Source organism: Priapulus caudatus, unplaced genomic scaffold (assembly GCF_000485595.1).
Source record: "Priapulus caudatus unplaced genomic scaffold, Priapulus_caudatus-5.0.1 Scaffold552, whole genome shotgun sequence".
Classification (NCBI taxonomy): Eukaryota; Metazoa; Priapulida; class Priapulimorpha; order Priapulimorphida; family Priapulidae; genus Priapulus; species Priapulus caudatus.
The window spans coordinates 184,915-198,660 of NW_014577613.1; the positions used below are offsets into that span (position 1 = coordinate 184,915).

Consider the following 13,746-nt stretch of genomic DNA (forward strand, 5'->3'; position numbering starts at 1 on the left):
AGCCACACACATGCCAACCTGCACGCACATACACACGTCGCACACCCACATGCAACGCCTGCACATAAACACGTGCGCCGACACACATATGCAAACCTGCACATAGAACAACGTGCGCACACACACATGCGCAACCTCGCAAACCTGCCACAGCCACATACAACTGAGCGGCATTCAGGTCGCACACACACATTCATACTGCGACGACATAAACACGGTGGCGACACACACAAGCACATGCACAGAACACTGCACGCAACATAACCTGACGCACATAACACATGACGCCAACACTGCAACTGCAATAAAACACGTCGCACACACACATGCAACTGGCACAGTAAACACAGTGCGACACACACATCACATGACTAACCTTACACTACATAACACAGTGCGCACAACACATGCAACACATGACATTAACCAGTGCGCACAGCACAATGACACATACACACTGCTACCAACACACGTGCGCATCACACACATAGCAACCCTGCACACATCATACACAGTCCGACGCACGACACACGCACACCATGCAACGATAACACTAACTGCGCCACACATGCAACTGCACTACCGGTAGGAGACACATCCACTCACATTAACACGTACGCACGCACACCATGGCAACCTGCAGCGCAGCATAAACAGCGTCCGCGCACACACACATGCAGACCTGTACGCCATAAACACGTGCGCAACACACACATGCAACCTGCCACGCAGCATAACACCGTGCGCCACACAGCACATGGCATACCTGCACGCACACTCATACAACCTCGCACATACACACTGCGCACACAACATACAATTCCTGCACGCACATACACACGTGCACACACACACACATGGCAACCTGCACATAAACACGTGCGACACACAACACTACAACTTGCACATACACATCGCAAGCCTGGCACGCACATAAACACGTGCGCACACACACATACAACCTGCACATATAAACACGTACGCAACACACAACATTACAACCTGCACATTAAAACGCTGCGCACACACACATGCAACGTGCCACATTAAGCACGTCGCACACGACACATACAACCTGCACAAAATACACACGTGCGCACACACAGCATACAACCTGCACACACATACACCTGCACGCACAGTAAAACACGTGGCGCACACACACATACAACCTGCACATAAACTGCGCACACAACACAATACAACTGCACATAAACACGTGCGCACACACACATACATCCTCACATAAACACGTGCGCCACACACACAGGCCCTGCCGGCACACATACAACCTGGCACGCACATACACACGTGCGCACGTACACATGGCTCCTGCACGCACATAAAACACGGCGCACACACAATGCAACCTGCTACATAAACACGTGACGCACACACACATGCCAACCTGCACGCCATCATCACACGTGCGCACACACACATGCCAACCGCACATAAACACCGTGCCACACACACATACAACCTGCACGCACATACACACGTGCGCACATCACACACATGCAACCTGCACATAAACACGCGCGCTACATTGCACATACCAACCTTCTACACACGATACACACGCTGCGCACAACTACATGCAACACTGCACATAAACATCGTACGCAGCACACACATACAATCCTGCACATTACCAACGTGCGCACAGACACACCATACAACCTGCACATAACACGTGCGCACGACACACATGCAACCTGCCACTGCCACAACACATACAACCTGCACATACCACGTGCGCACACACGACATGCCAACCTGCACACACGATTAAACACCGCGCCACACACAACATGCCAACCTGCACACACATGCAACCTCGCACATAAACAACGTGCGCCACACCACATTGGCAACCTGCAACGCACATAACACATACAACTGCACATAAACACGTACGCACACACACATAACAACCTGCACACAACACATACAACCTGCCGCACACACGACATACACGTGCGCACACACACATGCATGCAAACCTGCACATACACACGTGCGCACACCACACATCAACCTGCCACGCACATACACACGTGGCCTACACACATGCACATACAAACCTGTATCACACATACACACGTGCCAACACACACAATTGCAACCTGCACGGCACATACACACGTGCGCACACACCATGCAACCTGCACAAAAACACGTACTCACGCACACATGCAACCTGCACATACACACGTGCGGCACAACACCATGCAACATACAACCTGTACACACAACAACACGTGCGTCCACACACATGGCACCTGCACGCACATACATCACGTGCGCCACACACACATACAACCTGCACATACACACGTGCGCACACACCATGCAAACCTGCAACACAACATACAAGCCTGCACATAGCACACGTGCGCACACACAGCAACCTGCGCTCACTAACACAGCCACACACTCGTGCGCACACACACATACAACCTGCACATAAACACGTACGCACACACACTATACAACCTGCACATACACACATAAACAACTGCACGGCACACACACATACACACGTGCGCGCGCACACACACATGCAACCTGCACATACACACGTGCGCACACACACATACAACCTGCACATACACATACAACCTGCATATATCACACGTGCGCCACACACAGTGCACCTGCACACACATTACACGTGCGCGCAACACACATCGCATTGCAACCTGCACATTAAATCACCGGTGCGCACACACACATACAAGCCTGCACATAAACACGGTGCGCACACAACACATACAACTTGCGACACCACAACATCAACTGCACGCACTATACACACGTGCGCACACACACATGCACCTGACAATAAATCACGTGCGCACACACATTATACAACCGGGTCGCACATACACAAACACGGTGCGCACACACACATCAACTGCGACATACACCTGCGACAACAATGCATCGTACACCTGCACACAACACGTGCCACATTCAACAACATGACCTTGTACACGTACATCCACACGTGGCGCAACGCTGCACCACACTACACACGGCGCGCACACACACACACACACACAGCACACCACTTTCGGCTGTTGCTGGTTTTAGGCGCTACAAACACCGACGCTGATGTGCTTGATGTATATCCATCCAGTAGCGGAGATGGAATCAACGTAATCTGGGCTCATGGTGTCAACAGCGTTGCAGCACTAAATGACAGTCTCTCAGGTATAAACCCCGTTACTCGGCTAGGAGCTCTTATGTGTAGCAAGAGTGGGGATGGTGTGGATGAGAGGGTAGAGGGTGGGTGGCTGGGAAGGAGGGTGGGCGGTGGGAAGGGTTTGGGAGGGTTGAGTGTTGGAAACGAGAATCGGTGGGGTGCATGGGGGAAGGGTGCGTTAGTGGTGGTGGGTGCATAGGGAAGAAGTGGGAGAGGTGGTGGGTGCTTGGGGAAGGGTGGGTGTTGAGAAAGAGGATGGATGAGAAAAGGTGGCGTGGACGGTTGGGTGGTTGGGAACGTAGATGGGTGGAAGAAGAGGTGAGTGGGGGCGGGGTCTATAAACTGCAGTGTTGGTAGAGAGGAAGCGGAGAGGGTCTATAATTGCTACAGTGTGGTAAAGAGGAAGGAGAATAGGTCTACAGATTAGAAGGGTATATATGCAAAATTGGCAAATATAATAGTATATATATATATATATATAATATATATATTATATATGAGAGCTAATAATACCTATTTATTATAGTAGTATTAGCGCTAGATTTTAGCTCTTGATATATATATATATATATATATATATATATATGAAGACCTAATAATACCTATTATTATAGGTAGGTATTAGGCTAAGTATTATTAGCTCTTGATATATATATATATATAATATATACATGCATGCGAACAAGAGTTTTGAATGTTGACTCCTGATCAGACAAGGCTGTGATGATGCTGGAAGCTGACGTCATCTTGCGTGAAGGCAGCTTCATTCCCGTCATGGCTCATTCGCCTGCTGTCGATAGCAACCTGACGCTAGAGGAGTGGCTGCTTCGTACGGTAGTCGCCGACAAGGGTAATGCTTTTATCTGTCTAGCTCTGTATACATCTCCATCTAGCCGGTATGTTGGGTTTAATTCTCTGTTACAGTATGTATCTATATGTAGGTGTATACGTGTTATATCTGCGAATAACGAAACGAAGGAATGAGCGAACTAAACAATGGGTGAATGAATACATGAAATTAGTAGTTGGGCTATATGGCAGGCATGAAGATCGATTTCAGGCTGATTGGAGCCCTAGATCCGGCCATGGACGTACTGGTGGAGATGGACAAAGACCTTCACGCCCCCTTGTGGATAAACGCCGATATAGTCTCCGGACCCAACTACCCTCTTGAAAGTATCATCCAGTCGAACGTCCATATCTATTCGTCATAAGCTACGTCTACACGACGAACCTTAACTCGAGTTAAGCGTCTACATGGGGCCTTAACTCGAGTTAGCGTTAACTCGAGTTAGCTTAACCTCGCCAGTCGATCGAGGTGAAGCTAACTCGAATTACCTTACTCGAGTTAAGGCCTGTGTAGACGCTTAACTCGAGTTAGCTTAACGTCCACGATAGGCGGCAGCACTAGTACGATGTACGTACACACGCACGCACGCACGCGTACTTGCACACGCACGCACACACTCATGCACGCACGTGTACGTGCACACGCACGCACACACTCATGCACGCACGTGTACGTGCACACGCACGCACGCACGTGTACGTGCACACGCATGCACGCACGCACGCACGCACGCACGCCTACGTGCACATGCACATGCGCGCACGCACGCACAAACGTGGACCTGCACACTCGCGCACGTACGCACGTGTACTTGTACACGCACGCACACACTCATGCACGCACGTGTACGTGCACATGCACGCACGCACGCATGCACGCACGTGTAAGTACACACGCACTCACGCATGCACGCACGTGTACGTGCACACGCACGCACGCACGCACGCACGTGTACGTGCACATGCACGCACATGTACGTGCACACTCACGCACGCACGTGTACGTGCACACGCACGCACGCACGCACGAACGCGTGTGTACGTACGCACGCACGCACGCACACCCGCACGTTTACATACACACGCACGCACGCATGCATAATAAATCGGTAATAATCGCTATCGGGTGTTGTCGTGTAGACGCTACATAATCGCTAACTCGAGTTAACGCTTAACTCGAGTTAGCTTAACACGAGTTAAGGTTCGTCGTGTAGACGAGGCTATAAACACTCCTAAGTGCGCAGATTTCCGCAGTACCATCGTCATGTCGATGTTCTTGCTGCTACTATTGTTTTTGCTGCTGCTGCTGCTGCTGCTGCTGCTGCTGGTGGTGGTGGTTGTGCTGCTGCTGCTGCTGCTGCTGCTGCTGCTGCTGGTGGTAAGGTGGTTGTGCTGCTGCTTCTTCTGATACTGATGATGACGATGCTGTCACCAACGACGATGACGATGGTGTCACCAACGACGATGACAATGACGACGATAATGACGTTGTCAATGACAACGGACGATGGCGGTGATTGCGACGATGACGATTATAACGATGAACACGATCTGTAAATAAATTTTTCGCTGCAGCCCCCGGTCGATCCTGTTCGTTTCCTCGAGACAACCGTGCGTAGGTTTCCGCGCTCTGTACTGTCACTAGGCTGGACGACCTGGTGGGTCCCGGATGGTTGCGTGGTCACACAGTCGAATCGGTACACCTGGAAGATGATGCTGGACATGGTGCAGCTTTGCTGCAGTCTACAGCAGCCCATTACCTTCCCCGTCAGAGCCGTGTGGGTGAGATACACGATACTGATGCTGCGTTGTCATGGCAACCACTATATGACCAATAGGGATGCAGGGATGTAATGTTGTCAGGGCAACCACGACATGGGCAATTATTGATGCTGAGATGTAGCGTTGTCAGGGCAACCACGACATGGCCAATTATTGATGCTGACATGTAGCGTTGTCAGGGCAACCATGATATCAGCAAATGTGATGCAGAGATGTAACGCTGTCGGGGTAACCACGGCATAAGAAATACTGATTGTCAGGGTAACTAGTTAAACTACGATGTGAGTAATACTATAATATAATAGTGAGTAAACGTTGGCCTGCTATATATCAGACAATACTTGATTGCTGCGCATTGGTGTGCATGCGTACGTGCGTGCGTGTTTGCATATAAACACGTGTCGCGTATTTGACGCAGGCACACACGTCCTACGATAAGTGGCTATGGTTGACTCAGCTACGCCCTGACTTTACTCTCACCGTCTGGCACGGTGCCAGAGATCCCATCAACATTACCGGACTCGTCAGCCTCCGTCGCCATGGCGACCCACGACGCATCTTTTATGACTTCCCAGTCGGTCTGAAGCAACAGTTTCTGGATGCGTTAGAGGTAACAATTAGCGATTCCTTATGTTACTGCTATAGATTATCTGTTATATATTAGCTAGGATTGTAGAGGTTATAGGTTATCTAAGATGAGCTACATTAAAAGTTAAGCTATGGGATTAAGTAGTATCTCTAGGCTAGCCATTACTGGTTAGTCGTATTTGCAAACACTCTGTGCCCCTAGGTATAATTATCATCGATTAACGTGTTACATTTACAATGGCAACTTCCAGGAAGGGAACGTTTCGCCGGGAGCAGGTGGGCTTCCTTACACGTGGAACGCCACCTACTGGCAGGTTATCCCTGCGGAGTCCTCCCAGATCTTCATGACAGATATGAACGTCGTGCTAGCTGGTGCCGGGCCGGACTGGGCGTTGCTAAGCTATGGGGGACCACTCGACCGCGCAGCGCGCGTCACTGGCCGCGCGCAGTTCATCAGCAACCGCCTCCCCGGTAACCCCGGCGACGAGGTGGAACGAAGCTACGTTGCCGTGACGATGGTCGTCGGCAACAGAACGCTCGTCGTCGGCTTCAATGACAAGGGTTTCGTCGAGATACGGACAGAGGGCGCCGGCGGGGAGGCGACGGTCGTCGCCTCGCGCCAGGACGTCGCGTTAACAAGTGACTGCATCAGCTTCGAGGTCGCGATCGCCGGGAAACAAGTGACCGCCACCTCCACGGTCGTGCACTGCCGCGACTCAGCGGGCGACCCCGCCAACGCCGATGCGTCTGCTAGCGTGACGTCGCGGTTGGGCGGGGATGCGGTTGCTAAGCGGGGCGGGGATGCGGTTGCTAAGCGGGGCGGGGATGCGGTTGCTAAGCTGAGCGTGAGGAAGGCGGACGCTTGGCACGATGTGCTCATAGAGGACTTGACGATTTCACGGAGCGCTGCCGGCAGCTTCCTTCCCGTTCCCGTGATAACGTACGTGTTAATCGTGGTCATCGGCGGTGGTTCAGCTGCGTGAAAAGGTCGCCATTATTGTGGTTGCGTAACAGCATATATGCCGAGTCTGAGCTTGGTTCGCTCTGTTAAACTTCCAGATGGAAATTTGACAAGTTGAGCAAGTTTATCAACTCTTCGGCTATAATTTAGTAGCTAAATCGTTAAAGTTTAGTGATTTCTCAGCTCCGTTTCCCGTTAACGTTTAGCTGTGTTCGAATACATTTTCTATATATCTACATTACGTTTCCATTATATACATTGAAACGAAATACTTTTACAACGAAAAACACAAGGGTGGCTTTAAAGTTAGTGGGTGTGTTCTATATATACATACATCGAGCAGGGAATTGTCACGTTTAACACTTTAATCTAATAATATATGTTACTGTACAGCATAGTGTAAAGTTGTGCGATGTTGCACATGAAAACGGGTAACGACCAGCGATGGTCTGAATTTCTGAAATAAAGTGATTGCTACTACTATCTGCAATTGAAACCTTATTTGTGCATATTTCAAGCAACATTATGGTTAATGCGAAAATATTTAAATGATTCCTAGGTTTTAGTAACCTCGTGTGTATGAAGGTAAGCTGTAATGAAGGTAATGACAGATTTAATAATATAAACATGTTAGTTCACACACGGTTTACGAATCTAATCACGTACACCCCATACATATGACAACACCGCAGCACACGCACGTGCGCGCACGCACACCGTTTTGCATCGTTAATTATTCGTAAAAGTTTACAAACTATTCGTCGCCACAAAAATGTACACGCGTGGAGGAATTTATTGTGGTGTAGTGAAAGAGGTGTAGGAAGAAAAGGAATCGCGCGTTTATATATCGCTATTGATCATTGCGTGATGTGTGTGTCCCGTCTCTATCATTTTCATATATTCACATTTCATATATCGATCATTGCGTGACATGTGTTTGTCCCTGTATACCATTTTCATATATTCACATTTTACATATCATTGCGTGATGCGTGTGTGTCTCTGTATATCATTTTCTGATACATACATATATGACCAGGCGCTCCGGAAGCAGTTTTGGATTGGGGGGGCAAAGTGAGCGCGTGTGTGCGGCGTGTGTGCGTGAGCGCGTGTGTGTGTGACGTGTGTGCGTGAGCGCGTGTGTGTGACGTGTGTGCGTGAGCGCGTGTGTGCGTGAGTGCGTGTGTGTGACGTGTGTGCGTGAGCGCGTGTGTGCGGCGAGTGTGCGTGTGTGCATGAGCGCGTGTGTGTGACGTGTGCGCGTGAGCGCGTGTGTGGGACGTGTGTGCGTGAGCGCGTGTGTGCGACGTGTGTGCGTGAGCGCGTGTGTGCGTCAGCGCGTGTGTGTGACGTGTGTGCGTGAGCGCGTGTGCGACGTGTGTGCGTGAGCGCGTGTGTGTGACGTGTGTGCGTGAGCGTGTGTGTGTGACGTGTGTGCGTAGGCGGCGTGTGTGTGACGTGTGTGCGTGAGCGCGTGTGTGTGACGTGTGTGCGTGAGGCGTGTGTGCGACGTGTGTGCGTGAGCGCGTGTGTGTGACGTGTGTGCGTGAGCGCGTGTGTGTGACGTGTGTGCGTGAGCGCGTGTGTGTGACGTGTGTGCGTGAGCGCGTGTGTGCGTGAGCGCGTGTGTGCGACGTGAGCATGAATCACGCAAAGCGCGCAGCGAAAACTCAAAATGGATGTAATAAATAGTTGTTTAACGTTAGAATTAACAAGTCTTTAGCTCATACATTTTCTTTTTTCTTTTCCACTCTTCTTTTTTTGGGGGGCTTTTTGGTTTGCCCCCCCCTACTTTTTAGATTGGAGGGGCGGCCCCCCCCACTTTCGGCGCCTCTGTATATAACCATCAATAGTAGTAAGAAACGGCAGTGTGCGCTTTTCGTTTTTCGCTTTTCGTTTTTCGTTTTTCGTTACATGTTTTTCGCTTTTCATCAATTTCTAATACATGCATGTGCGTTAATGGGGTTAAGAAATGAATGTGCGCGCATATATGTCAGTTGCTGACACATGAGCGACGCAAAGTGATCAGATAGCACGCGCGCACATACATTATGGTTCGCAAGTACGATGGGACGGCGATGATGCGCAATTATTATTATGCTTGCTTGCAGCTCATAGGGTCTATGTCCCCCCATGGTACTGCCGGAACGTACCCTGGGTACGGTCCGGTATACCGGAACGTACCCTGGTAACTATTTGATATGGTTAGGGTTAGGGTTAGGGAGTAGGCGTAGGCGACTCCCTAGACTCGTTAGTGGAGTAGGCGAGGTACGGACCGGCATATTAGATAGTACCAAGATAGTACCAGGGTACGTTCCGGCAGTACCTTGGGGGACATAGACCCTCTCAGCTTTGTTGCATGTAAATCTTGATTCAAATATGAATACATGTACTGAAGACAGTCTTTTTCATGGAACTATGTATGTCAGTGAGCGTGCAAGCATTTATCTCCCACAAACACGCCCATGTATCAAAAAGTAATGTATATTATACGTGTATATATGATATATTGATCTATATAGAATATAGATGATGATAGATTATCTATATATGTTGCGAATAACTGAGCTGATAACGTAACAAACGGTTCTGTCAGCTGCTGCCATCTGGATGAAAAAATCGATCCTTCGCTCGTTGACCTAGTTCTGGCATTGGATTAACCATAGTCAGCTGCTGCGGCTCAGCTGCGGCTGATGCCTAGACGGCCACGTGCACGATCCGTGCAGTGTGCATGCAGCAGTGGTCTTTCTCGCACCGCTGGCAGACGAGCAGTCTTTGTCCATTCTCGGCAGCCGTAGGAAGACGTAAGCGCTGCTGCTCCTGCAGCAATCAGCTGACGGGACACCCTAGGCCCTACTGTACTTGCGGGCACAGGAGATGCGGAGTGTCACCGCTCTTTCATATGTGTTTAGCAACGCGAGGACGAGTGGGTTGCACTATAAGTATAAGTATAACCGGTCACATCGAGGCGGACACATAAATCTACCTCGGTCTCGTGAGTATTCCTGCAGTCGCCTGCACTGGCAACTGGTTTCACTCGTTTAAGCATTTCCTGGTTTTCGCCACTGTTTTTCTATGAACGCTCTTTTCACCTGTGTTGGTGTGTGATATTTTCTCATTGATCAATGTTTCATGAAGATATCCATGACGAGCCACGCATTGCAACACGTATCTCTAGTCTAGTAACTATAGCCCGCGTGCAGTTGCCGCAGCTATAGGCCTGCGGCAACTGTACGCGGACTCTAGCTAGCACTGTACAACTACTACTACTACTACTACTACTACTAGAGCTATGCACACGCACTACGCGTACACATAAACATGCACGTGTTCTTCTGATATGTCTTCGATAGTCGCTTGGACTTTTTTGAAGACTAATCTATTTCTGAGGTTATGAGGAGGCATGCACGTTCTTTACAAAATAATATCGTCAGATGATCATGTAGTATATAGCTAGCTAGGTCTTGGTCCAAGGTGCACGTTGACTCGTTGGGTTTCATTGGTTATTCAGTGTGTTCTTACCGTTATGCAGGCATGTGTAGGAGACTGCATACGTTCGATCTCCAACGATGAACGTCACCGCTAGGACGATGCCCGCGCTGCTGGCAGCTTCGTGTCCGGTCAGGACGGCGCTCGCTGCCACCAACCTGTCGTCACGATCGTTCACAATAAGCCTGCAGGAGCAGCCGGTAGTACGCCCTGTGTCTTCATTCTACAACCACGCTGCCGTCGACATAGCGGCGTCGAAGGTGAGGCATTATTATTATATCATATCAGGCGAGGTTTTAATTTCACGGCCAATCCGATTCTTCCGAAGTTCCCGCGTGCGTGCACAAATAAATGCGCCTCGCGGCGTATTTGTTCGCGTGAATTTTGGTGTGTGCACTTGTATGTAGTTGTGCGACGAGTAAAGTGCGTAAAATGTGTCAAGGCAATTGACGAGAAATCACTTGGGGTGTTTGCTAGAGACTACATGATTGTGGGTGACGAAGATTTTTTTAAACATCTGACAACGTGCTTTTTGTTAAAAAATGGGGAATATATATAATAGAAATCCTCCCACAGATTGTAATTGGTCAGTTCTCTTTGCACTTTAGATTCAATACCACAAATGAAATGAGTTGCTATAGTATATAATTTGCGCATACATGTACGTTTCGTAAGCACTCGCATGAATTTTTGCGTTGCTGTGGTTTCTTGCAGCCGTCCGTCCGTCTAACACCGTCGGCCATGCTGTATTCAGGGAAAAGTGCCGATGGTAGTCATTTGCTGGTAAGAGTGCACGTTTATTCTTAATCGGTTTGTATTTTTAGCACGTGGTTTTTCTCTCACGGCACCCTTTCTGTTTTTCTGCAATGATTTATTTATACTGATCGTACTGCAGAGACAAAATCAGCAGTGTGGGTATAGGTGGAGGTGGCATATTACAACTGCCATCCTCAGCATAATGCGATCTCATTCTCATCACTTCCAGCAGCTTGCCCCATTTTCTGTTATTTTAGCACGTTCCCATGCATTTGCATTACGTAACAGAAAAGAGCAGCCCTATTTTCACTGTTCCCATTTGCATTACGTAACACAAAAAGCAGTCCTATTTTCACTGTTCCCATTTGCATTACGTAACACAAAAAAGTAGCCGTATTTTCATTGACTTGATCAATACGGCATCGGGAATCAATGACCTCCTTGTGGGCTTACAGCCACTGGAACGTATCTGGGAAACGCGGTCTGTACATCCTGTCTGTTCTATATGACACAGCCTCGTGAATTTCCGCCTTTAGAATGATTCATTGCTAAAGTGATAAGATTAGGCTGCGTAGGTCACCGACGTCAGACCAGACAAGCTGATCGACACCAGTTGTTTCTAGCTGACAAAGCAACAGTGCAAAAAGACGAAGTTTCCAATGAAAAATTTCTCATTTTTATGTTTTACTTGCTGGCTCCAAAACGGGGGGTATACATGCATAGAGCTGGCCGTTAGCCCTATACTTTGCATAATATCTTGAGGTACATGCATGCTCACTCTTTTGCAGTGTGCCTAGTAATGGTTCCATATACCGCCTATACCTATTACCAACAACTCGTCTGCTTCTCTTCTCTGTGTGTGTGCGCGGGGCGTGCGCTGCCCGATTGTGTGCGGGGGATTGCATTATGTTTGCCTCCATTGATTCTAAGCTGTGTGTGATGGAAAATTTCCAGCGTGATCGAGCTGCTGCTGCTGGTACGTGGGTGACAGTAGCTGTAGGAGCGAGCACACCAACACGTACGCTTGCTTAGCACATTGAGTTGGACATGCGTAGAGGCCAGGCCGTTGAACTCGTGAACGCGTGTTACCCCTATATGTCATATCACCGTGTCTATGCTCTAAGAGTATGGTAACTTCGCTACTTGGTATGGCCAAACCACAGTTAAACTGACGTTGGCCGTTTGGTTATACAATATTATCGTCAAGAATGTTAGCTACTCCTGCTTATGTGAAAGTTCACGGTACTGAAGTACGTTATATGAGTGTATCCGACTGATACTTACAAGAGTATTGTACATCTTTGCCATATTCTGAAACGGCATATAAAACAAATGTACATGCATTATATCATCGTGTGACGAGTATAATATGAAAATAATAATTTAGGTGCGTTATATATTCAGGCCATGCAAACTGATCAGGTGCATGGCTATAGGGGGCAAATATTTGTAAACCTTATAAATACATTGTTAGTTGAATGATGATGATTATATAATGTTTAATTAATCAATACGAACAACTGTAGTAACTGGTCGAGTGGTATAGCTATGCCATTGACCCACATTTCAATCCAGGCATTGGGAGTAGGCTGCTTAAGTAGTTGCTATGGAAATAGTCACGGATATAGGCATATAGCAGAAACAACAGTACGCGGCAGTAGCGCACGAAGGGTCGTTGTCGTATAGGGTACTACATATATATGTACCCGAGGTAACTATCTGATATGGTTACTTAGGGTTAGGGTTAGGGAGTAGGTGTAGGCCTAGGCGACTCCCTAGAGGTACCTACCTCGGGTACGACAACGACCCCTTCAGCCCCAGTAGCGTGTACTGTTGGAGTAGTATATTAGAAGCAGCCATCAGAGTTCCATCTGTTCATTGTGATCTTTTTAGAATCTTAATTGGTTGTGTTCGTGCCTGCGCATTCAGTCGCTGTGTACAACGTAAACTTCACGCTTCTCTCTCTTTCTCTCCCTATCTCTCTTTCTCTCCCTCTCTTCTTCGTCTCCCCTGTCTTTCTCCTCTCCTCTCAGTCTCCTCTAAATCTCTTCTTCCCTCTCCCTCCTCCCTCTTCTCCCGTCTCTCTGTTTCTCTCGCTAGCTAGCTGCGC

The 13,746-nt window shown here is 48.7% G+C and overlaps 2 protein-coding genes across 4 annotated transcripts in view; both read left to right on the forward strand.

The window, feature by feature from the left end:
- The window catches only part of LOC106811569 (protein FAM151A-like), a 28,691-nt gene extending 20,823 nt beyond the window's left edge, over positions 1-7,868 (forward strand). The window contains exons 4-9 of one of the 3 annotated variants that reach the window (XM_014815239.1): positions 3,100-3,219; positions 3,924-4,061; positions 4,253-4,383; positions 5,636-5,842; positions 6,261-6,452; positions 6,682-7,868. In XM_014815239.1, coding sequence (XP_014670725.1) covers positions 3,100-3,219; positions 3,924-4,061; positions 4,253-4,383; positions 5,636-5,842; positions 6,261-6,452; positions 6,682-7,413 — 1,520 coding nt within the window. In that variant the 3' untranslated portion in view covers positions 7,414-7,868. Of the gene's footprint in view, positions 1-3,099; positions 3,220-3,923; positions 4,062-4,252; positions 4,384-5,635; positions 5,843-6,260; positions 6,453-6,681 lie in introns of those variants that run through there. The other 2 variants (XM_014815241.1, XM_014815240.1) reach the window with 2 other exon arrangements.
- Positions 7,869-10,092: 2,224 nt separating this feature from the next.
- LOC106811570 (3-methyl-2-oxobutanoate dehydrogenase [lipoamide] kinase, mitochondrial-like) overlaps positions 10,093-13,746 on the forward strand; it is a 13,490-nt gene continuing 9,836 nt past the window's right edge. The window contains exons 1-3 of the mRNA XM_014815242.1: positions 10,093-10,386; positions 10,924-11,140; positions 11,595-11,663. Of these exons, the coding sequence (XP_014670728.1) occupies positions 10,961-11,140; positions 11,595-11,663 (249 nt within the window). The 5' untranslated portion in view covers positions 10,093-10,386; positions 10,924-10,960. The remainder of the gene's footprint in view (positions 10,387-10,923; positions 11,141-11,594; positions 11,664-13,746) is intronic.